The sequence below is a fragment of the Protopterus annectens genome, chromosome 8.part1, assembly GCF_019279795.1.
Source record: "Protopterus annectens isolate FY-2018-M chromosome 8.part1, PAN1.0, whole genome shotgun sequence".
In the NCBI taxonomy this organism is placed as follows: Eukaryota; Metazoa; Chordata; order Ceratodontiformes; family Protopteridae; genus Protopterus; species Protopterus annectens.
In genome coordinates this window covers 371,957,557-371,983,107 of record NC_056742.1, presented here as the reverse complement: position 1 = coordinate 371,983,107, position 25,551 = coordinate 371,957,557, and the positions used below count along the sequence as shown (strand labels likewise).

At 38.7% G+C, this 25,551-nt stretch overlaps 1 protein-coding gene across 1 annotated transcript in view; it reads right to left on the bottom strand.

Moving 5' to 3' along the window:
• The window catches only part of SEPTIN7 (septin 7), a gene marked incomplete in the record, with an annotated part of 1,430,755 nt that overhangs the window by 450,779 nt on the left and 954,425 nt on the right, over nt 1-25,551 (bottom strand). Inside the window, 1 exon segment of the mRNA XM_044081947.1 lies at nt 10,332-10,449. Within this exon segment, the coding sequence (XP_043937882.1) occupies nt 10,332-10,449 (118 nt within the window).

The window sequence follows — 25,551 nt, the reverse complement described above, 5'->3', positions numbered from 1 at the left end:
ACTGACTTGATATATAAGACACCAATGGCAGCACAAGATATCTTACAATGGACACCTGAAGCAGAAAAGGCTTTCTGCAGGTTGAAGCAGTTGATAGCTTCTTCATTAGTTTTAGGACTTCCAAATTATCACAAATGGTTCTTTCAGACCGTAGATTGTAAGCAAGGATATATGACGTCAGTATTGACGCAACAACATGGGGATAAGCAACGCCCCATAGCCTATTATTCATCGCAGTTAGATCCAGTGGCGCGATCTTTGCCCCACTGTGTACAAGCAGTAGTTGCAGCTGCAATGGCAGTACAGGCTTCGGCCTCAGTGGTGTTATTCCACCCTCTCACATTGAGCGCGCCTCATGCAGTTGCAATAATTTTACTGCAAGAAAAAGTGGCATACCTTTTTCCTGCTAGACACCTTTCATGTATGACTATACTGCTGAGCCAACCTCATATGACAATTGAACGATGTATGACATTAAATCCATCAACATTACTTCCAACTCCTGCGGAGGGCACACCACACAGCTGCCTGCAGGAAAATGAACAGTTAGCTTTACCTAGACAAGATCTCACAGATATGCCCTTGGATAATGCCGAGGTGACATATTACGTGGACGGCTCATGCAGAAGGGGTCCTACAGGGAAGAATCTGGTAGGATATGCAGTAGTTACAGACACTGAAATTTTAGAAGCTCAATCCTTACCACACAACTTATCTGCACAAGCAGCAGAACTGATAGCTTTGACGAGGGCATGTGCTTTAGCAAAAAACAAGTGTGTAAACATATATACTGACAGTCAGTATGCTTTTTCTACAGTACATGTATTTGCACAACAATGGAAAAATAGAGGAATGATGACATCTAGTGGAAAACCTATTAATCATGCGCAATTTATTTTGGAGTTATTAGAATCTATTCAGTTACCTACCAAAGTAGCTATTTGTAAATGTGTAGCTCATACAAAACAGGATAAGATTTCGAAAAGCAATGCACGAGATGATGTAGCTGCAAAGCAAGCAGCATCAGACTCAGAAACTTTACTTCTGAATGAGGAATTACAACCTTCTGAGATTTTAGATTTAGACATGTTAAAAACAATGCAGACGCTTACTACAAAAGCAGAAAAACAAAAATGGGTAAAACGAGGTGCAATTCTTGAGAATGGACTGTACATTTCTAAAGAGAAAAAAAACGATATTGCCGTCTAATTTATTTAGATATGCAGCTTTGTTGAGCCATGGGCAGTGCCATGTCTCAAAAGGGGAGGATGGTACAGTTAGTAAACCGAATATTCCAAACATATGGATTCACAAATTATACACAAAAATTTTGTGCAGCTTGTCATACTTGTAACAAGCACCATGCACAAGGAGCATTTAAAACCAAGCAAGGAAGTTTTCCTATACCACCATATCCGTTCCACACTATTTGTATGGATTTCATAGAGTTGAATAAGTGTGAAGGGAAAAAGTTTTGTTTAGTTATTGTATACATGTTTTCTAAATGGGTAGAAGCTTTTCCAACCAAAAACCCGGATGCAGCAACAGTGGCAAAAGCCCTGATAAAAGAAATAATCCCTAGATTTGGCATTCCGGAAAGGATTTATAATGACAATGGCACTCATTTCGTAAATCAGACAATCCAGCAACTTGGGAGATTTTTTGGTATCTCCTTAAAGAACCATTGTGCCTACCACCCACAGTCAGCAGGACTGGTGGAAAGGTACAATGGTACCCTCAAAAATAAGCTTAGGAAGCTAGTAGAGGAGACCCAAAAGAATTGGATATACTGTTTGCCTTTGGCACTGCGGAGTATGAGAACGGTTCCAAATGTGAAGGGTTTGACTCCCTTTGAAATGGTTTTTGGGAGAGCATATTATGTGCCTCAGTGGAAAGCTCTCATGCCTGCAGAGCAAGAGGCTGGCAGTTCATTAGCTAGTTATATGAGGAAACTGTTAACAAATAAATCTGTTCTGCAGTTTAACTCTTTCAGATAAGGAACAGACCAGACCGGTGGAAGCAGTCTTGGCCCCTGGGACATTTGTGTGGCTGGAAGTGACGAAAAGGAAGAATTGGGTGAGTCCAAAGTGGGAGGGATCGTACCAGGTTCTGTTGGCAATGCCTACTGCAGTTAGTGGCAGAGAGGACGTCCTGGGTTCATTTAACACATTGCAAACCGGTAAAGAACTTTCAACTTGATAAAAACTTTGTGACTGATACACAACCACACCGAGATGGCCAAAAACAAAGCGAATAGAAATTTAGATCAACCCCAGAGATGTTGCATAATCATTTTGCTGAGTATACATTTATTGACTGTAATTGTGACAATTTTCCTCTTGTTGTGGTTTATCTTATACACAACCACACAAGTGAAAGTGGGAAGGCGTGACGAAACGTCTATAGACTGGCACCCAAATTTTAACACATACCTAGCCATGAAACGTGTATATGCAGAGACTATGAACATTTCAAATTGCTGGGTTTGTACAGCTATACCAACAGCATATGGAGGACTGATAATGTCCGCTGTCCCTTTGGGGATAAATGAGACTTGGGAGAATTTACTCTTCGATACAGGAACTGTGAGATCACAGGACAAAATAGCTTTATTTTTACCTGTCACACAAAAAGGAGTTGTATGTTTTTATAAAAATGATACCCTCCAGGTAGGCTGGAGCAATTGTAATATAACCATATCTTACCGATGTTATATTAAGAATAGTAATGGCAATACTTTTTGCAATACTAATTATGACTCATATCTGAAGTCATTGAAAACAACCATGAATGACATTCGCAAGAATCCAGTTTTGTTTAAACAATTGTCAGTTATAGATCAGAAAATGTTTCATGCAGGGCTGATACGTATTAGTACTAAAGTAGAAAACTGTTATTTTATTTGTGGGAAAAAGGCATATAAATGGTTACCTGAGAATTGGTCCAGCAGTTGTTTTTTGGGTTATTTGGTTCCGGCAATAAGACACACTGCAGAATTACCTTTGGGTAAGATACGAAATGAGAGAGAAGCAGCTCGAAAACCTGAAGGTCCAGTAGAAAAACCTGTGAATCCAGTCGGAAAGATCGAAGAAAGATCATAATGCCATGAAAGACAAAAGCAAATTGACTCATATGGACTTGAGTGACAGTGTTATATCCTGGGAAGGAATATTCCCAGCCTATGGAGCAGTCAAATCGATCTGGGAGCTGAGGAAGTTGTCGAAACTTCTCGAAGTAATGAGTAATGCAACTTTTTCTGCCTTAGAACTGGTGACTGATGAACTGAATGCAATGAGAACTGGTGTGCTACAAAATCGAAAGGCTCTTGACTTCACCCTGGCGGCGAGAGGTGGTACGTGCACGCTTATCAAAGAAGAATGCTGTGCATATATACCAGATAACAGGCATGACATTAATAATCACCTAGAGGTAATTCAGCAAGTTTCAGCCATGACTGAACCAGGCCCAAACCCACTGACGGACTTTTTCCAGAATCTATTTGGGGGGGATGGGGTTCCATCCTAATGAATATTCTGATTGCCATTTGTGTGGGTATACTCCTAATAGGAGCATATATTTGCTGTGGAATTCCCTGCATGAAAAGATTAATCAAAGATTTTATTGATGTATTTGTTACTGAAACTTTGTACCAAGATATTATGATTGAAAGATTGATCTCAGATGACATTTTTTCTGAAGTATAGATTGAATGACTCACCTAGCTGAAAATGACTCACCTAGCTGAAAATCCTAAGTGGAAGAAGTTGGGAGATGAAATGACATTATGCATACTTCAAAATAGAATAAAAAGTATTAATAGGGGGGAAAATGTTAGAAAAATGTGCATTTGAATACATGAGAAATGCTAGTTTAAAAGCAAAGTAGCATATAATGCATTTTATTCTATTAATCATATAGTAGAGAGGATTAATTCATGTTTAAATGTAAAGTAGTTTTGAAACTGCAGTGTGGCTTGAAGCAAGGCTGACCTTCGACCCTAGCAGATGCTAGCTTAGCAAGTTTTAATGTTTATATTTTCACAAGTGATTATCTGCTGGGTCAGGAAATTAAATGTGTGAAATAATGAAATCTTCTGCTCTTTCCTGCTGGGATGATATGTATTACTGAGATAGCACGCAGCTGTGTGAGAAAGTGTAACAGAGAACAAAGATGTGTATTAAAAGACTGAATCTGCTATTGTATTCGAACTGATATGAAACCTTGAAGAAGTAACTTTACAGAGAGACATTATATCTGACCAGGTGGATAAGTAAGGCCGTATTGTTACATGAGGAAAACTTTTTTTAAATATACAGCATCAGCAGATTTAATGAATAGAGGACTGTAAGCTAAAGTGATGTAGATGCCCTGTGACATACCACGTCAGTAAGGTGGGCACAGCTTGAATGTTGAACCTATATAAAATTGTGTGCTTCCTGTTTCATGTCAGACAAAATTCTGGTCCTTGTACGTTTTTTGCCTCCTGGTGTACACTAGTAAACTTTTGAATCTGAACCTCCTGTGTATTGAATTCTTGATTTTATTTAACATATGGTTCGTCAGAGGAGACAAACACAGCAAGATCAGCAGGAGGACACAAACAGGAAGAGACTATTTTCAGGAACCTTACAGAACTCATCAGGTTTCTTTGGAACAGGGGGCTGTGAATCAGGAGTCTTAGAGGCAGCAATAAAGGTGCCCAACAATGCAGCCAACACAGGAGGTACCGCAGAAGGTTTAGGAGTGCCCACATGAAGCAACTCATAATACCTCTTCTGGATATCGGACACCGGAGAAGAATCCCACTTATAAAAGTATTCCACCATTCTGGCTACTGCGTCTCCAAAATACAATTCCTCAAAACGAGACTCATGGCTTATGAACTCCCCTTCATCAGAGCCATAAGCCAAAGGAGAAGGCATCTGGGAACAGTAAGATAAGGGCCCTTTGTCAGCCTCTGAATCCTTACCCAAGGAATCAGGTTCCCTCGGACTTTTGGAAGGAGTTGAAGTCCGGGGGGGGGGGGGTAGGAACAGAAACCTTCTGAGGTAGTTTCAGGGCCATTAAGGCATTAAACAGGCCCTGAGTAAACTGCCATTTCCCTTGAGGGTCCTTGAGATGTACAGAAGAATGCTAACTCTTCTGTTTATTTCTGGTAGGGATGTCAGCCCTAACAAACACTGGGGGCTCCAAACCCTGACGGGATTCAATAAGAGTACCTGGAGCCTCTTCCCTGACTAGAATCTGCAGAATCCTTCTAAGGCCCTGCAAGATAATCAACAGTCATTCCCCTCGCCATCTGGAGCAGATCCCTGCGAAGCCACAGAAGACAGGTGAAAAGAAGGATCCATGCCAGCCTCCAACAGGGTCACAGCAGAGGAATCCAAAGTTGATACCAGACAACCTCAACAGCTATCACCCATTTCTACAGAGGTAACTGGTGGAGACTGGACAGCTAAAGAATCTGACTGAGATTTCTTGGCCACCTTCCTGCTTAACAGGCATACCTCGGGAGTTAATCGATTCTGCCATGCTCCCATGGGCTAACTGTTCAAGTCTCTGGTTCTCAAGACAGATGGATAGGGGAGGCATCCGGCTTCTAAGAGTCTTAGAAACAAACATCTTACAAATACTACAGGAGCACCCAAACAAAACAAACTATGTTTGTGATGATGCTTATGGAGACACCGTCTCCCTCACTGACATTTTCCCCACATGGATGACATGAACTCCAGGTAACCAAATGAAAAGACCAACAGTGAAAAGAAAAAGACCCCCAACGGGCACTAACCTGATGGCTTGGTATTCAGTACAGCATACAAAATCTAAGGGTTCTGGTATACTGGCCAGACGCTGGACTATCCATTCACAGGAGATCCGTATGGTTAAGAATACTGCAACAGTGATATAAAAGGTCATAAATAATGCGCTTGCCTCAAAGCTGAACAGATTATTAGCCAACTGTTTCTACCACTTTTCTGTGCATCTGTTTGATGGCACAAGTTAACGTAAGACAACTGGACAACCATCAGCTACTATATTACAGTGGGTGCCAAGACATTACAGAAACCTGATGCGGCTACCAGCATGGGGCAGCAACATGTTGCAGACCTACTTTAAGAACTGAGAAGAGGATGTTGTAAGTAAAATGGATGGCAGGCCTGTGTCAAACACTGAAGGGGAAAAGAGATGGACTTCCCATGGGAAAGTGAAGTAATGGTACAATGCTCTTGACTGACAGTGGAGCAGAAGGGTTTAGAAAAAAAAATTCTTATCGTGAGCCAGACAGTAGGACAATTCAAGATATCTGTTAACGAACTGGCATTGTTTCTTCTTCAGCAGTTTTCAAGAAACACAGTAGTGGAAAGAGGCAGCTATGCTGTGCATGATGGGAACTGGGTGCATGGCAGCCTAAAAGTTTAATCAGCTGAGTAGTCCTACAGCCTAAAGCCTACAGTACAAGTCCAACAGGTTAATAAAGATGGACCTGGTCTTGTTAGATCCATAAATAAGGTATTTCCTTGAAAAACATGCAAATTACTCAGTACAGACACGAATGAACAAACCTCCTTCAGCTTCTGAAGTATGCTAGCTAATTTATAAGTTAAAAAAAATGTTCATATACCATAATCTGAGAAAAAATATGACTGTAAAATAATCCCCTCCCTCCATTCACACACAACATATATAATGCAACACTTAATTCCCAGGACTTTTCAGAAATATCCTCAATGCCCTGAAAAACAATTAATTTGGAAGAAAAGTCAATAACCCACTATATTACACTGCATTAACAGCACAAGACAGTAAGCTTATCCAGTCTACCCTTTACGTGCATTGATTATATGTCTACTCCTTTACTTATCTTCCTCCCTTATTTTGTCCACCTCCCTCATGCCCTCTTGACTGCCTCAGTAAATTCCTTTACCACCAATACAGTGCCTGACTGTTCCAACGGGCACACACAGCTTACTGAAAAATACATCTTAGCAGTATCTTCGCTAGACTTCTGCAGTAAGAACAGCCACATTTTCCTTTCCCTGTCTCTTTAGATCTGTAGTGAGAAGAACTCTAGCTTCTCTATTCTGTGTTCATAAATTTTTCCTTCCACCCCACACATCTTTCTGATGGCTTTCCTTTGGATTATGTCTAGCAGCATGATGTCCTTTGCCCTACTTGGCCTCCAACTGTACACAATACTCAAGGTATGATTAGCCAGCGTCTGCGTACTGCATAAGCACTTCCTTTTTGCTTCTTGAGTCGATCTGCACCAGGATGTACCTCAGCACTTTTCCTCCTGCTGCTGTCACTGCCTTCATTCCACTCCTGACAATCCAATCCAGGTGTGAGCAACACCCTCACATCCTCTTCCTATACTGTTTCAAACCTAAACCCAGTAGAATGCTATCTAAACTCCAGGAAATTATACCTATACCCTTACTAATAAAATAGCAAGTTTACAGTTCAGAGGTAGTACGTTAGAAAAGAAGTGTCTAGCATTTGCTTCAGTCTTGGGAAGCACATTGCCTACCAGAAGCATAATTTCTTTACTTCACTGGGTACGTGTGTATTTGCTTCAGTGACAGAATGCTATTTTTACATACACAGCATGAACGCAGCAAGACAGCATTAAAGTTTTATAGATGAAACCAACTCAGGAAAGCTCTACTTTAACAAAACTCCACAAGGTTACAAGCTCACTGCTTATGTGATGGAATGTTCTTTCCCCTCTAGCAAAACTCTACCTTTAAGAGTTTTGAAATGTCACTTCTCTGCAAAGCCTGTATAAGAAGCTAAAACAACCACTGGCTGTCAGTAATACTAGCTCCAAACTCTGGTGCAAAGAAAGCTGCAAGCACTGCAAATACTCTACTGGTCATCGCAGGTTTTAATTTCCTGCAACCAGTCTGAAACTCTTTAAAGGACTATTAACCTTCAAGCTGTTCTGGAACTACAACATACCTCACACAGAAGTAAGGCCCTCACTAGAACTTCCAAAACTGTCACAATTCTGGAGCACTTTATCATGTGTACTGTTTGGATGCAAGTTTTATAGCCACTTGTTTTCTTACAAATGAATCTGGGAGATCTCAGTGTCTACAACTGAAATCACCTTCAGTTTAAATCATAGGTGCTAAGACAGCACCTTACCTTGCTGAATTCACAAGACTTTATTAATGATAAAGGAGGTGTGGCCACAAAAGCAGACAATCAATCACAATTTAACTGTCATCAACAAAGGTGAACAGACTGAAAATGCACTTTTTCCCCAGACTAACTTATGCTGCCCAAATAAGACTTCTGGAAACAAAAGACCTTTTATTATCAAGTAAAACAGATACCAGATCTGCATTACCTACTTCCTTTAAAATATTTATATGGACAAGCACATACAAGCATCTCATCTACCTCTATGGTCAAAATGGTATTAAAGGATGGAACTCTGAAACCAGCAGACCCAGACACTACTTCATTAGACACCGGTTTGGGAGGAGTGAAGATTAACAGGTTAACAAGCTGGTCATGAACAAGTGGGACGGATTTCCTGCTGAATTGTAGACCGCCAGTGGTTTTGTTTAAAGGAAGTGATACATCATCTGCAGTGAGTATGCACAATAACACAACCTCACAGTAAATGAAATCTGGACAAAGGCTTAAAAATAATGGGGGGGGGGTACATTTTAGATATTGCTCTTGTAAACTTAGAAAGTTGTTGCAACAAAAAGTGTTGCGTTAGCATGCATTTTCTTAAGATCAAATTCTGAAACATAAATGCCCATCAATATTTAGGAACTTCAGTCCTCAATGATTTGTCAGAAAACCACAAATTTTACGAAGAACAGACCAAAAATACAAGGCAAAAATAGAAACATTGCACGAAAATCTGGACAGGTGAGAGGTATGATGTGTGTGCATTTCTATATGCACACACATACCAAACTAATGTCGATGCATATCATGTGCTGGGGGGCTGAAGTAAAGGGTAGGACAAAACTGAAAAAATCCAAACTAAGAATGATTGCATTTTTTAGGTGCAAATCTCAGTCACAATGATAAGGTGCCTACATCTTGTTGGTTGGACAGGGAGATTAAATGAAAATTAAGTGAGAGCAAGGCTGGGAGGGCACAATACAAAGCAGCTGTGTACATAACAAATATGGGCTGGAAAGAATCTCTCCTCTCAAACCCATGTTATTTGGGTTTAAAATGTTTCTGTTACTGAACATACAGTTTAAATGTACAAGAAAAGACAGCAGTATGAAATCTATTGTATGATTTCAGTACTCCTGCATTCAAGGCCTTCTATACACAAATAAACCACAGAGAAGTTCACAGGCATGTCTCAGAAAAAAAGTTTAAAAATTGAGCACCAAACACTAAACGTAAATATGCAAAGATTCCCAGAGGAAGGCAAACTACATAACATTCCATGACAAAAAGGCACAAAAGAGTTGAATCCATCTGACTCTTTACAAAGTTTTGTCAATACGGCTCTCACCATTCGGCAAGAAAACATTCAGACTAACAGCCATTAAGTTTCACTGTAAGATGACAAAGTAGATGCACAATGGATGCCTGTAGGCATGGTCAACAGGTAGATGTACAACTCTTAAATTCACACTGCTTATTTTTGGGAATGTACTAAATATTGCACTGAAGCTAAAGCACACTCCATTTGATGATAAAATGTGGCACAAAACTCTCTCACCTAAGCCTTAAAACTAAAAAAAATCAAGCCACCAGAGGTGGTAGAGATGGATGAAGCCCTATGAACGAGGCAACCTAAGCTCGATTAGGAGCTCGGGTGCTTAACTGACTTGGCAGGGGCCGATGGGTATATCCCATCGTTTGGGACAGTATGAAGCAGAGCAGAACACATTTAGCCACAATTACTCGGGGATGGTGACGACACTGCAGCACACATCTGGGGATGGAGGGGGGCCTGGGTTTTGGCATTTCTCTCACCAAGCAAGTAGTGTGCATTTGAAAATGGAAGGCACTGTGTACCTCCCTGCAGTGATGCAGGTAGCCCATTCCCCCTGCCCAGCCATACATATGTCCTTATTGTCTGAATGCCACTAAAGGCAAAAGCAATTGTTGGATACTGTATTGAAACAATTCTCTATACAGAGAAAAAACAAGCAGAGTCATTGTGTGAGACTTACTTGTCAGGAAGGACTGGGGCAAAACTCACATAAGTGAAACAGTTGCAATTATCAGTTATTCATTATATGTAATGAGCATTAGAAAAAAGCTACTGCACACAAGTTCAGACAAAAAGGAAGAATACAGATCAGCATCGTCTGAATCATTTCTGTTATTCCCTATACCTGTCTCTTGAACTGCTGACATTCCTCTGGCGTCAAAGTGTCTGCTTTCGCAATAAGAGGGATGATGTTCACCTTATCGTGTAGTCTCTTCATGAACTCTATATCAAGAGGTTTCAATCTAAATGAAGCAGAGAAAACAGCTTAGTCCTGTGTAGAGAAATGAGCAGAAGAAAACAGTTACAGTTAGATAACTATTTTATCTAATGGCACCAATACAATATTACAGTGAATGTCACAATGTTGTTGGTTGAGAATTTATTGCAACAATCAAGCTGCTGCCCTGCTGTAGTCATGATAAAGTGATATTCTGTTGCACTGAAGAAATCATTACTGAAATAAACCCATGACAATTATAAAAGTAAAATCAGCACTGAATACAATCATCGAAGTCCAAGTAGGACACACTCATGTAGAAAATGTACAGCCTTTAGTGTCTAGAAAATTTGAACAGAAGCCCATCTGGCTGCCTCCCAAATGCTTTGCGTGGTGACATTCCTGAAAAATGATGCTGTAGTACTGGCCACCCTTGGCAAGTATGCTTTGATTTTGCCTTATAGCAATCTTCTATGGTGGACAGAACAAAATACAATATAGCCAGGGTTTGCTTACCTGGCATGGAAAATACAAAGAAATCAATCTGCCCATACTCTTGCCTAGGCAGAATCAGAGCTGTTAGAGCTGCAGGGCCTTTCACTCCTTGGTCTGGAGGTTTGAAAAGAAAACTAGTAGCTGGATGGCTTTGGCTGACTGTTTCCTTCTGAAACTTGGTGTAAGTAAGGGGTTAGTCCTAAGGACCTCTTTGTCCTTTGTGAGGACCATACAAGACACTCTGTACATTAAGGGCCCACAGTTTTGAGATTGTTAGCTGAAGTGTTCACTGCAAACAGCCACTTTTCTAAAAAGAAACTTTCAAAATGTAGGGGCTGTGGCAAAGCTATTTAGCTTTTCTAGGACAAAGTTTAAAAACTATGCAGGCAGTAAGGTTAGGGGTGACAATAGCAAAGTATGGTACAGGGTATGCGGCAAGGACTACGCTGTAATAAGCCTGGATGAAACAAACAAGGCCAGGTCTTTGAGGGGTGCCAGGTTCTTAGCAGCCACAAGGTGCCAAATGGTCCATGGTGCTGTTTACAGATGTACCCCTATGTTTTCGTTCAATTAAAGTATGGCGTGATCAAAAATCGTGAGTAAAGAAAGAAATTCAGTCTTTTCTTTTAATGGTTCAATGCTCAAAGCAGACAAAATGATAGAGCACAACATGAGCACTCAAGAGCATACTCATGATTCACACATGGAAACAGAAGGGCAAAAAAAAAAAAAAAAAAAATTGTGTTTGCTCGTTTTCCCGCCAATTTCTGTTACTAGAATAGTCCAGCTTCAGATTTGTTGAATTCAGGACTATATTGGAGTTTCTAAGTTGCTCAAACCTTTCTGTGATAGAGGGTAGCCTTTCTGCTTATCAGTGGGAGTGGTAAGCACTGAACAGCCTATCTACCGCTGGAGGAGTGGTTTCCAGCTCTGAAATTGTACCTTATTGGCCATTTTGGGCTGCAATCTATCCCTTTTAACTTTCTGTCTTAAAAACCCATATTTATGCGGGTCTGCATGACGTGCAGCGCCGCTAAGCTAGGGTTAACTATTACCGGTGCCAGAAAGTCTAAAACTTTTCCCTTAGCTCTTGCTAGTTCTCTTCTTTTCTGCACTTTAACTAGCTATTAGTCTAGCTCTTGTTTGGACTTGCTAAAGCAATTACTGTAGCACAGAGACTGCCACAAGCACTAAACATTCTATAAAAGAAACTGATTCAGTACTTAATAAATTACACACCCACCAGGCATGTCCAAAGGTCAGTTCCCCGTGCTTTCTCCTATCAACCAGATGAACCTGGGCATCCTGAGGCAATGTAGAAACTACCTCATGTACGCTGACAACCCTCTCCTCTTACCCCACAACACTCAGTTGCGAGAGATGCACCTAGTTATCCAGATAGGAAGCCGTGCACTCTCCAGCCAAGACTGGAATAGCCAGTCAAGAGGAGAAGGTCAACACTAGCACCACACCACAAGGAACACATAGCCACATACTCTCACAGCTATCACATAACACAAAACACACACCCACGTTTGTGGAAGCCCTCAATAAAAATCTACTCAAACAACAGAGACATACAAGGCAGAAACTCACGCAACCTCCGCAACACAGCGCAAACTACGAGACACATATATCGCACAAAAAGTATGCCGCACAACCTAAGCCCCTAAAACAAAACAGCTTACCCAATACACTTATCATAGGTGACAACAGTAAGACATACTGATGTCTCACACCAGGTTGAATAAGGAGAAGATAACCATCTGCTGCCTGCCGGGAGCCAGGATACGCCACATAATGCATGCACTCAGGTCACTCCACAACAGGTACAGATATGTCTCTGTCACTGTCCATGTGGGTGTGAATGACCTGAGACACTTCGCTGGGCTACATGAAAAGAGACATGGAGGAGCTCTCAGATAATCTAGCCCAAGACAGCATGACCATAGCTCCGAGTAGCATCTTACCATCACCAAGAATACCACCACAGTAAAAACAAAAAAATGACTGGCTTCAGTAATTCGCTAAGTTTCTGGTGTCATTCCAAGGGGATCCAGTATCTGTCTGCCTGGGATGACATGACTGCCAGACCTCGATGCTTTGCCAGAGATGGCCTGCATCTGTCACCCCTTGGATTCCATATACTGGCCAAGGCCCTTGCCACCCACCCCTATAGTGCCTCTTTTGAGGCAATGTCCAGTAGACCAAAATACCATCGTAACTGCTACAAGCAAATTTAACCTGAAGGTTATGCTACTCAACGCTAGAAGTCTAAAGCTCAAGATGCACTTGTTAGAAGCACTCTATAAAATGGAGAACATAGACATTTGTGCAGTAACACAGACCTGGTGCAAGACACCTGAAAGCACTCCTGCACTACCAGGCTATAACTCATAGCACACATGTGGCCCCAAAACATAGACCGAAGCCCTAAAGGCAGTGGTGTCTCCATATTCATAAAGGATATGTACACCTCCAGGCTAGTAGCCCAACATAACGCATCAGAGATACTCCAGATACAACTAACACTGGGCAACACTGCAATCCAAGTTGTTGCCTGCTATAGATACCCCAACATGCCCCAAGACTCCCACTCCACATTCCTAAACACCCTGGAAAATATTAAGGTCCAACCCAACACCCTCATACTGGGTGACTAACTACCCCTTCATTAACTGGGAAAACTACTGAAGTACCAACACACTTGCTCAACATTTCAAGGAATTCATCAATTCCAATGCCTTGGACCAGCTATTTTTTACCCCCACCAGGGGTAGCAAAATCCTCGACCTGGTCAATACTAATCTCGGCGACCGTTGCTCTACACCAAATGTCAACTCCTCCTTGGTCAGACCTGACCACAAGCTAGTCACCATGGATATCCACATCCCACCCACACCCCCCACAAAGGAAACCACTGTAAAAAAAACTTTTCCAAAGCCAACTTTGGGCTTCTAAAAACTGAGGTGGCTAACTTTACAAAGCTCATGCAAATGGAGAACAAATGCAGGATTGCTGAATCATACTCCAATGCACTGAACCAAATACATACACAAATGCATCCCAATAGAACCAAGACACTCTCCTCCAAAAAAAGGAAGCCAATCTGGTGGTCCCCTGCCATAAACCAACCCTACAACAGAAGGAAGAAACTGCTGCAGAACAAGGTGAAGTCCCAAGACTGGAAAAACTCCCTTGTCAGCCTCAACAAAAAGCTGAGATACCTCATCAAATCCTCTAATGCTAGCTACAAAAACAAAATTGCAACAGATGGCAAGAACCACAAGGCCTTCTACAGTTATGTCAAAAATCTACAGGGCAATGCTCAGATCTGCTCGGAGCTACTACACAGTGGTAATTCCTATACTGAGCCAACAGACTCTGCCAGTATACTGGATGACAAATTCAGTGCCAACTTTACCCCACTCTCACCCCCTAAAGGACCATTCACAATACCTGAGGGATGCTTAACAGCCAATATTACAGCTGCACAGGTGAAAATTGCACTGTCCATGGCCAAGAATACTTCCATGGGACTGGACAACATCCCGGGCTATGTTCTACATGAATTGTAAATTGAACTGGCACCACACCTGTGTGCCCTGTTCAATCACAGTCTCATTTCTGGCTTTGTCCCCGCCAAATGGCACATTGCTACAATCATCCCACTCCACAAAGGCAGTGCGACTATGGACCCTGGGAACTACCGCCCCATTAGCCTGACGAGTCTGGTATGTAAGGCTATGGAGTGCATCATCATGGACCTAATAAATAGGGACATAGGGAATCTCCAGACTCTAGACCCCACGTAGTTTGGATTTGTTAAGGGTAGATCCTGTCTTCTTAACCTGGTGGACTTCTTCGGGTCTGTCACCAGAGCTGTGGACAAAGGTAAGGTAGTACACACAGCCTATCTCGATCTGGCCAAGGCCTTTGATACAATTCTTCACTCAGGAATCATAGATAAACTCACTAAATTAGGCATCAACCCCATGTCACAAGGTGGGTTGCAAACTGGCTTACTGATAGAACCCACGCAGTGAAAGTAGCAAACTCCAAATCAGACTACCAACCAGTCACGAGTGGAATCCCACAGGGATCGGTCCTGGGTACTCACCTGTCTGGCATATACTTTTCTGAAGTGCAAGCCAACACCAAGGGACTCTAGCTGGCCAAGTTCATAGACGACTGCAAACTGGGAGCCATAATTAGCTCCCCAAATGATGTTGACATTCTACAGAAAGGTCCCACGGAGACCAATGACTGGTGTCAGAACCATGGCCTTAAGCTCAACACCAAAAAATGCATAGTCATTCCCTTTGGAAAGAACACAGTACCCAATAACTACCACATTAATGGTAGTCCACTGAACAGCAAAGGTGTCTTAAGAGATCTGGGAACACAAGTGGACAGCAACCTATCCTTTAATAATCACATTGCCACTGTGGTCGGAAAATCCTTCTATGTGGCACATCTCATTACAAAGGGTTTTGCCTCCAGGAAGAAAGAGGTCACAGTCTCTCTCTACTCTTCCCTCATAGACCAATTATAGAGTACGATGTACCATTCAGCATGTACCTCACTAGACACATGCAACAACTAGAAAGACCACAAAAATACCTCACTAAAAGGATCCTAGGCCTTAAACACTTGCCCTATTTGGAAAGACTTAAAAAAACTCAACTTTTCTCGCTATCATATCACCTGCTTAGAGGTGATCTCTGCTTGACCTACAAAGCCATGTCAGATCCAGCACTGTTAAGATTTGCTATATCTAAAGAAATCCCAATCCCTTCATGTCACACATGCCAGAGACCTCAACCTCATCACCTCAATCAAGAGAATTTGTTGGGAGGGGCAGTTTCCTAATCCAGAGACTGCCCATGCTCTGGAACGGACTTCCCTTAAATGTCAGAGGACCTCAATGGCTCTCTTCAAGAGAAATCTTGATAAGTGGATGGGGAAATAGAAAATTCACCCTGGGAATCATTTCAGTGGCCCTGCTAGAAAGGGAGACTGGGAAATAACATCGGGTGGCATGATGCCAGGGAATCTTATGGGCTAGGCTTGTAAAGGCTCCAGGGCCATTAACCACACCCCTATGAACCCTATAATGTAATGGCCAGGAATGTCACCTCAACAAAAACAAATCAGTTTAAACGTGCGCTATGTGCAATGCATAAAATAATAATAATAATAATCTAAAAAAAGAGGCAACAGCACACCAGGACCAAAATGTGCTTGTAGCAGAGTGGGAAAAATTTTAGTTCAAAGAAGCAGAGGACTGCACAGACAGACTATTATACCAAGTACCCTGAAATAATACAAATGACAGACAAAACATTTGCAAGTGTGACTGGTGCATTAAAGTCTACATTTGAGATGGAATACCCACATGTTTTCTGTCCACAATGCAAAGTCCAGGTACTCATAAGATCTCAGTACTGGGAATTAAAACAACGTCCGTCAGCTAAAGAATCTCTGTTTGTTGGTCTCTGCTGTTGTCATCGAGTAGTTATATTATACAATGAAGGTTAATATAAAGAACGACAGCACTGGCAACATCAGCTGATGAATATAAAGACCTGTGAATGTGCAGCTAGTGAAACCAATACATCAAAAAATTAGATGCAACACTCAATACATGCTTTTTGAGAGCCTATAAACAGACAGACGGCAGTTTCAGAAAGTGCTGTTTCAACAAAAATGTTTTGCTGAAACCACTTTCACTGACAGCGGCGAACTCCCTTTTCTCCACAGTTGTGCTAACTTAGAATACGTATATTTAAGTTTAGGACTGGAGGGTGTAGGAAGGCTTGCCCATATACAGAATAAGAGTTCCACAGTTTCACAAAATGTGTTTTCAGTGAAACATTTTTATTTTGATTTCAGGGAAAAAATGTCACATATAAACATGATTCCATTTTTTGAAGGAAGCTGCAGATACTGTATAGTACACTGAAGAACTGTATGCATTTAACTCATTTGCCCTAGTTCCTTTTCCCATGTAAATGACTTACTAGTCAATTGTGTTTGACAGGGAACTGCCACTGGGCTGTGATGCAGTATGAAAATCTTGACTGGCCTAAAAAAAAGATGCTAAATCCAGCTACTGACATGAATATATTTCTGAGTTGTTTGGGTCAAGGACTGAAACTTGGGCTTCTATGAACAGATATCCTCTGGTCCTCAAGAACAAAATGGTCAAAAAGGTCTCATATGCAGCCTGCCTTGTTAAAGAATTCACAGCTAAATTTTATCCATCTTTTTCGGGTGCACAAATTCTCTAGCTACATATTTCTGAGATGCCTCAGTTCGAGATGTGGCAGCTTCTTGACTAAGGCTATCAAGTTTTTTTGTACTTCAAATGCTAAAGGTACCAGTTACCCAAACTACTTGAGTTTTATTTTCACTAAATGAAGCATACAGTTTAAAATCAGATAACCTTGTAGCTCTGGATGCAAGCAGACATCTGAGCCCACTGTTCAGCAAAAAAAAAAAATAGCTAAAACATGGTGTGGGAACCCTTCCTTTTTTATACTATACAGCAATGGTGACCCTATGTGAGAAAATCTGAAAGCTATAGAAGCTGAATTATCCATTTGTGGTATATCATGTGATGAATCAAAGCAGCAGTGATACTATTTTTTTTAAAAAAAAACAGTTATCATGTATGACATAGGCTATCTTACATTTACATAAATGAAAACAAACCATACTGACAATTCCAGTTGCAAACATTTTTTTTTTTCAAATAACATTTTATTTTATTTCACAAATAACAAAACATTACAAAAAATCTGTGATTGGGTAACAAAGCATTGCATGCAAGGGTGAATGTGAAAGCAAAAAAGTAAAATACCTAAACCTATAAGCTAACTAATTTATATACAAAATTTACAAGCAAAGGTGCTACCAGACAAATAAAATCCATTAGAAATGAAAATTCAAAGTTATGAGGGATATCAGTGGATCTCAGAGTATGACAGGGGGGTGTGACCTCTACAATAATCAAGATAAGCTACGAGATAGATTAATCACAAAGAATTTGGTCACGTAAGCATTTCCAGAACTCTTTAAAGTAGGCTTTTTTTCTTAGGGCCATTTATGATTAGCTTTTGCGCAGAGATATATTTCAATGCCATCTCCTTAAACCCCTTCCAGCAAAGTTTAGTGCGATCCATCCAGTTTTTAGTGATGTATAATTTGATGAGAGAGCAGAGTGATTAGTATATGGTGTTCTAACTTGGGTAGCTTAGTGATGGGGATATGGAGAATGGCTGTTTCCCCAGGAAAGGGTAGATTTGTGGTATCCCATTTTCTCAAGGCGTACTTTAAACACCACCAAAGTTTGTGGGTATGTTTGCAGAACCAAAGAATATGAAGGAGGTCAGCTCTCGGAAAGGAATAACAAGTACATGAAGGAGAAATTTTGGGATCAAAACGATAGGGCGTGTAATAAGAGTTATTATTGAGCAGCTGTGTGTAGATGAGTTTTTTTGAAAGGGGATAGTTCTGTGGTAATTTTTATAGCAGATAGCTTTTGATCCTCCGTAATAACGGTTCCTTGACTGTCCCAGTAACTAGAGATAAGGCAGTCTGAGTTATGTAATATAGAGTTCAATATGCTGTAGGACCTAGAGAACATTTTCTCTGAACTCGAGACAGTAGATGTAATTTCACAGAGCCTGTTGATTTCCTGACAATTGGCAGGAAAACTAGCAAACTGTGATGAGATTAACTCTCTTAATTGTCGGAGAATGACTGTGTATTTGTTGTTAATTTTAAGAATTAGTCGTAACTCAGAAAGAGTTTTCGCCTTGTATTTGAAAATATCCCATACCTTAATATCTTTAATAAGAGGGAAGTCAGTGAGGTTAACCATCTTATTATTGATCGTGATGTTCGGATTAAGATGAAGGGGCTGGAGCAGAGGTAGAGTACTTTCGAGGTTAATGTCTTATCAATTTTTGGAATAGTCTGATCTTATGTTTTAGGGTACTAGATAATTTGGAATTGTTAACAGCAGTCAGGGATAGAAACGGGAGAGCTTTTGGGTTAATTTTGTTAGTAACAATGTGATGGTACCATATTTTCATCCAGGATGGGGACAGAGTATAATCTTCGCAGTTGAGTTTTGAAACAGTCAAGATTCTATTAGAACAAATAACCATGTAGTAGAGTTGAACATTTGGAAGACTTAGCCCACCTTTTGCCTTAGGGTAAGCTAGCTTAGAGTAAGATATCCTAAGTGCTTTAGGAAACCAAATGAATTTGGCTAATTCTTTATTCATTTTAGAGAATAGATTATTGGAAATGATCAGATTTGATGTGTTAAACTGGTACAGGAGTCTGGGCAAGACATTCATTTTCACTACTGCGACCTTGGATAAAAAGGACAGATTCATGAGTTCCCATCTGTGGAGGTCCTGACGTATTTTAGACCATATTCTAAGCAGATTGTTTTGAAACATGGAAGCTTGACTGTGTTCAAAGTGTATGCCGAGGTAGTTAAGGTGGTAAGTTGTTTGAAAGGGAGAGTCCGGAAAGTAGTTAAATTTATGACCATCAGGATCAACTGGAAAAATGTGAGATTTCTTATGACTGATCTGATAATATGAAGCCTTAGAGAACTTATTGATAGTGTTTATGATTTTACACAGGTCCGTGTTGGGATATTGAAAATATAAATTAAGGTAGTCGGCAAAAGCAGAAAACATTATATTAGTATTTAAGACGTTGGGAATAGAGTGATAGGTGTTTTGGCCAATAAACAGGAAAAAGGGTTCAATGAAAATATTAGAGAAAGGGGGATAGTGGACAGCCTTATCTTGTTCCATTCGTAATCCTAATTGGGCTCGAAATTTTTTTCTTTACATATAAATAGGTGAGGTTGTTAGATTTTATGAATATAAATCTGAAATTAATTATGTTGTAAATATGCTGAAAGAAAAGGCTTGCTTAAATGCAGAAACAAAGTTTAAGTAAAATGTGATCAGCAGTCATACTAAATGACCATGGCTTGGAAAAGGAATCTGCTGAATGGACATTCTTCCCTTACAGACTCAAGGCATGATGTATGCAATAACAAAAATGCAAAATCTGCTTTTAAAGAACAATGACATGTTATTCTGCATGGAAAAACAGGATGGCACAAGAACAGATGTTTTACAAAGATCCAAATAAAATACAGGATGTTCACACTGTCAGAAAAGCTGATCTCTGACAATGTGTTTTCTCAAAAATATGTTTTTCTTCATAAAACAGGATATGCTTATCAGCATTGACATAAGAACACATGTTTCTATACACAGATTCAAATAGAATACAGGACAATGTGTTTCCTCAAAAATATGTTTTTCTACATGGACATTAGGACACTGTTACAGGATATTCACACTGTCAGAAAAGCTGGTCTCTTACAAGACATTGTTAAACAAGGAAGTTTAGTATTGTTTCTACAGGATAAGCAATTCTCCAAAATATGTTTATGCATGACTAAAAAAGAGTATATAAAGAGCTGTATAAATCCAGTTGTTTAGGGATATGGTAGGAACACATTTGGTGTTCTGAGGTAAATGTTATATCTCTCACATCATCTGTACTATATGAGAAGTAAAGTTGGAACAGTACTTTTAAGCTGCAACGTTTGTCCAGTTTTATTTATTATAAAAGTTATTGGTTACTGCTCTTAAAGACAAGTGCTGCAAAGTATATTCTCTCATCAGTGTATATTCTGCAAGTTTCTGTATGCAACAGACTGTGAATGCAAATATAATCAGACTTTGAATTTTAGCAAGAATCCAGCCAGGAAGACTGAGTGTCATAAGAACACTGCAAATCCATCACACCAAGCAAGAAGCAAGTAAGAGACATATAATATTTTTTCAATGGCGAGGCAGCTGAGTGACTAGCACCATATAATTTTTCAATGGCAAGCTAGTCTGCATTTGAACCTACAATCTGCAGTCAAACACAGGAGGAGTGATGGTAAGCCCTGCAGAGGGTTACTTCAGTCAAACTGCAGTAACTAACATTTGTACGTATGTGTCAATTCTGAACAGAAGTATTCCAGTTTATGCAGCTTGCAGTAGTAAAGTTTTTTAGACGTCTACAATCCGGAGTGAGACTAGTTCAAGAAATTCGCAGTGCCATAAATTCTTCAAGAAAAGGGGGATATCCACTAGCCCATCAGTCCACTGCCTGTTGTGCTTTCCCAGCTTCTCAAGTGACTTTGAAAAATTTCCAGCCATCTGCAATAGCAGCCTGATCACCTGTTTTCTTGCTAACTGGTAAGACTTTTTTCTGTGTCACATATTTAGTGTGGATGATGTTAAAACAGTTTGTATATTCTTAAGAGAGTTTTTATATTCTTAAGACAGTTTGTATATTCATATATAGTTTCTGTATTCCTAGACAGGTTGTCTATTATTAGATAGTATGGATATTATTTATAATTCATGCAGGAGTAAACCAAACTTTAACAAATTGCTATGTTGGTATACACAGCACATTAGTAAATGTAAAACCTTATTAGGGCAGGTTGATAGTAAGGCATTATGCAAATGTATTACAATATTTGACTGGTATCTCAAAGAAAATCATGTGAAAAATGACAAATGTTTAGTGTGTGCTTCAACAAAAACTGCATTTTGTGTATTATGTCATAAAAAAATATTGCATCATATTGCGAAAAAAATAGACTGTAAAGACAGATCTGAAGAATTAACTAAGGGTAAAGTGTTTCCATTACATTCTGATGTTGAACAGTTATGTCCTGTCACCACATGTGAGTCAAATCAGTTACCTTTTGTTACACAGGAATGTAGTAAACTTCTAAAAGACAGACACAATGAGTTCAGGAAGCTTAGACAAGTTATACACACATCTTTTCAAAAGTGCATAGGAGTTTCAAATTCAGCAGAACAGCTTACTAAAGAATGTCAGAAAGACCATACAACATTCCTGAAAATTCAACAGAAGTTCCAGGATAAAGGAAATAAATTAGCTGAACTGACAGAGACTGGGAACTTCCTGCATACACAGTTAATCTGTGCAAAAGAAATATATTTTATAATATGTTTATGTTTTGAAAATGGTTAAACATACATGGTAGGATGATAGGGACAAATCATTCTTAAATGTTTTACTTTCATTCAGTTAAAGCAAGACATCTATCAGTACTACAGTAAAGTAAAGCATATGAATGCCATTCTTAGCATAGTCAAAAGGTAAACAAAACAGTTATAGTGTATAAAAATTAAATGACAATAGTTAATAGGAGTAAAGATTTAAAGTCACAAGACTGACATGCTTGTATAAAGATATGCATATACAAGACAGACATGCATGTGTGTTCTTTTCATTTAGAGTACATCTGTTACAATACACAAAAGCAAAAGGCAGACAACAGCAAATATAAATAATATAAATATAAATGTGTTGGTTAAACTAATATCTATTTTGTTTTTTACAATTTGTTTATAATTATATAGTAACACCAAACAGTTAAAGTTCTGAATTTTAAAAAGAAAATTAGTCAAACAGTTTTTGTAAAATTAATGGCAGGACAGTTAAATAGTTAAAAATGCTAAAAGAATTAACTATAGTTTACAGAGTATGAAATGTGAGCTCAGACCTTCCTAGACTGAATGAATAGTTACAGGAAATGCTGGAAAGATAAGATAAACAACAAGACTGATTGCCAGGCAAGTAGCTTGAGTTTTTCTAAAGCATCATTGTTATTAAAACATAATTGTTAAAATGTTTACAGGCAACACTATTTAGTAATTGTCATAAAATGCCACAATTGTGCATCGTTGTCACTGATAATCTGTTTGCAAGTAAATGTTAAAAGGACAAAAAAAACCTCAGTTGCATCAAGTACAGCCAGCAAATGGGCTATAGTATATATACAGTTCAAATCAATTGTGCAGGAGAATGTAAATGCCTACTAGTGGTAGTAAACAGCAAAAGTTTTATAAAAAATTATCAAATCAGACAAAAGTTCATAATTTAATAAAATAAATGTAACCAAAGTGTTGGGCTGACATGCATTCTATTTCTCACTGCATAGGGCAGGAAAACAGTGCTGAAGTACTACAGGGGGAGGGGCACTTTCTCAGTTTTACACTGACTGTATAAACAGACTGTGACAAGGGTCTGAAATAAAGCTACATAAAAAATAAATAATAAGGGTCTAAAATAAAGCTAGAGGAAAAAATATCTCATTCCTTCTTGACAATACTCTTTTAGGGAGAGGAAAAAACAGGTATTAGTGTATTAGAAATACTGGTAAACTGGATTAAACCTGACAGGATAAGATATTTTACAAGTTGTTAATAGCTATCATAATGGTTATTATTGTATTATTTAGTATTAAATTGTATTTACAACCTGTTAAACGTAAAGCTATACAAGAGATGGTTTAAAAAAACAAGAGATGGCTTAAAACTGATTACAGCTATACAAGAGAGAATAAAGATATGCAAAAATGCATAAATGTTTCTAATAGCAAGAATGGTCACTATTTTTAATATGTTTTTGGCAAAACAATGTTGGTATAAAAAGCATGAATATTTTTAATAATTGTTGAGTATGTAGTTTAAAATAACAGGACATATGAATTTGGTATCAATTCCACTAGATATTTCTAAAGAGACAAACATTTTCCAAGATTTTGCTTAATGTTAATGTTATTACATTTGTAAGATTAGACTAAATGTACTTTATAGTCATTGTATGTACAAATGCAGAAGAATTCAGTACAAATGAGATGAATGTCTAGTAATAAATATGTGTGAAAAAACAAGTTTTAAAAAAATGGGTCCAGTATACCTAGTAAATTGAAATGCATGAACAGCAAACAGTCTGTGTAAATACATACTGTAAAGAATACATTGTGATAAGTTCAAAAGTAATTTGTCAAGTTGTAATATGACTGGTTTTATCCCAGTAAAATAACTGCTTTCAAATATTTATTATCTAAGCCCAGTTCAGTACTTTATCAAGATGTTAATGGGCAGTTCAAAGACTTGACCACAATGTTATGGTTAAAATGACATTGAAATTGTGTGTTTTCAGTAGTGTATAAATGCTTGCAGTAGCACATGGTTACTGTCTCTCATAGTTAATTCAACAGCTGCAAAGAGTTAATGAAACAGTTCTAAGTCATAAATTAAATTCTGTGATTGCAAAAGAATAAATTGATCATGTTAAAAAAATAAATAAATAATAACATTAAAGCAGACACAGCTCATAACTGATCAAATATTTTCACAGAATGGTCTGCAAAAGAAAAAGTTGTTAAATACATTCAGTTTTGGTAGTAATACTTTAATATCATTGTATTAACTATGTAAAATTGCATTTTGATTTGTTGTATCAAACTAAAGGTTTGTTTCTTGTGTTTTCTATATAAAATGTTTTGAGTATGTTTAAAAACAGAGGGAATTGTTAGATTTTATGAATATAAATCTGAAATTAATTATGTTGTAAATATGCTGAAAGAAAAGGCTTGCTTAAATGCAGAAACAAAGTTTAAGTAAAATGTGATCAGCAGTCATACTAAATGACCATGGCTTGGAAAAGGAATCTGCTGAATGGACATTCTTCCCTTACAGACTCAAGGCATGATGTATGCAATAACAAAAATGCAAAATCTGCTTTTAAAGAACAATGACATGTTATTCTGCATGGAAAAACAGGATGGCACAAGAACAGATGTTTTACAAAGATCCAAATAAAATACAGGGTGTTCACACTGTCAGAAAAGCTGATCTCTGACAATGTGTTTTCTCAAAAATATGTTTTTCTTCATAAAAAACAGGATATGCTTATCAGCATTGACATAAGAACACATGTTTCTATACACAGATTCAAATAGAATACAGGACAATGTGTTTCCTCAAAAATATGTTTTTCTACATGGACATTAGGACACTGTTACAGGATATTCACACTGTCAGAAAAGCTGGTCTCTTACAAGACATTGTTAAACAAGGAAGTTTAGTATTGTTTCTACAGAATAAGCAATTCTCCAAAATATGTTTATGCATGACTAAAAAGAGTATATAAAGAGCTGTATAAATCCAGTTGTTTAGGGATATGGTAGGAACACATTTGGTGTTCTGAGGTAAATGTTATATCTCTCACATCATCTGTACTATATGAGAAGTAAAGTTGGAACAGTACTTTTAAGCTGCAACGTTTGTCCAGTTTTATTTATTATAAAAGTTATTGGTTACTGCTCTTAAAGACAAGTGCTGCAAAGTATATTCTCTCATCAGTGTATATTCTGCAAGTTTCTGTATGCAACAGACTGTGAATGCAAATATAATCAGACTTTGAATTTTAGCAAGAATCCAGCCAGCAAGACTGAGTGTCATAAGAACACTGCAAATCCATCACACCAAGCAAGAAGCAAGTAAGAGACATATAATATTTTTTTTCTTTACATATAAATAGGTGAGGTAATTTATATATAGTAGTCTAATCATATCAGAAAAAGCTTTGGGTATGCTAAAGTGGGATAAGGTTGAGAACAAAAAGTCCCAATTAACTCTGTCAAATGCTTTGGAAGCATCTAATGTTAAGGCATAGATCGGATTTTTATCTTTTTTTGTAAACT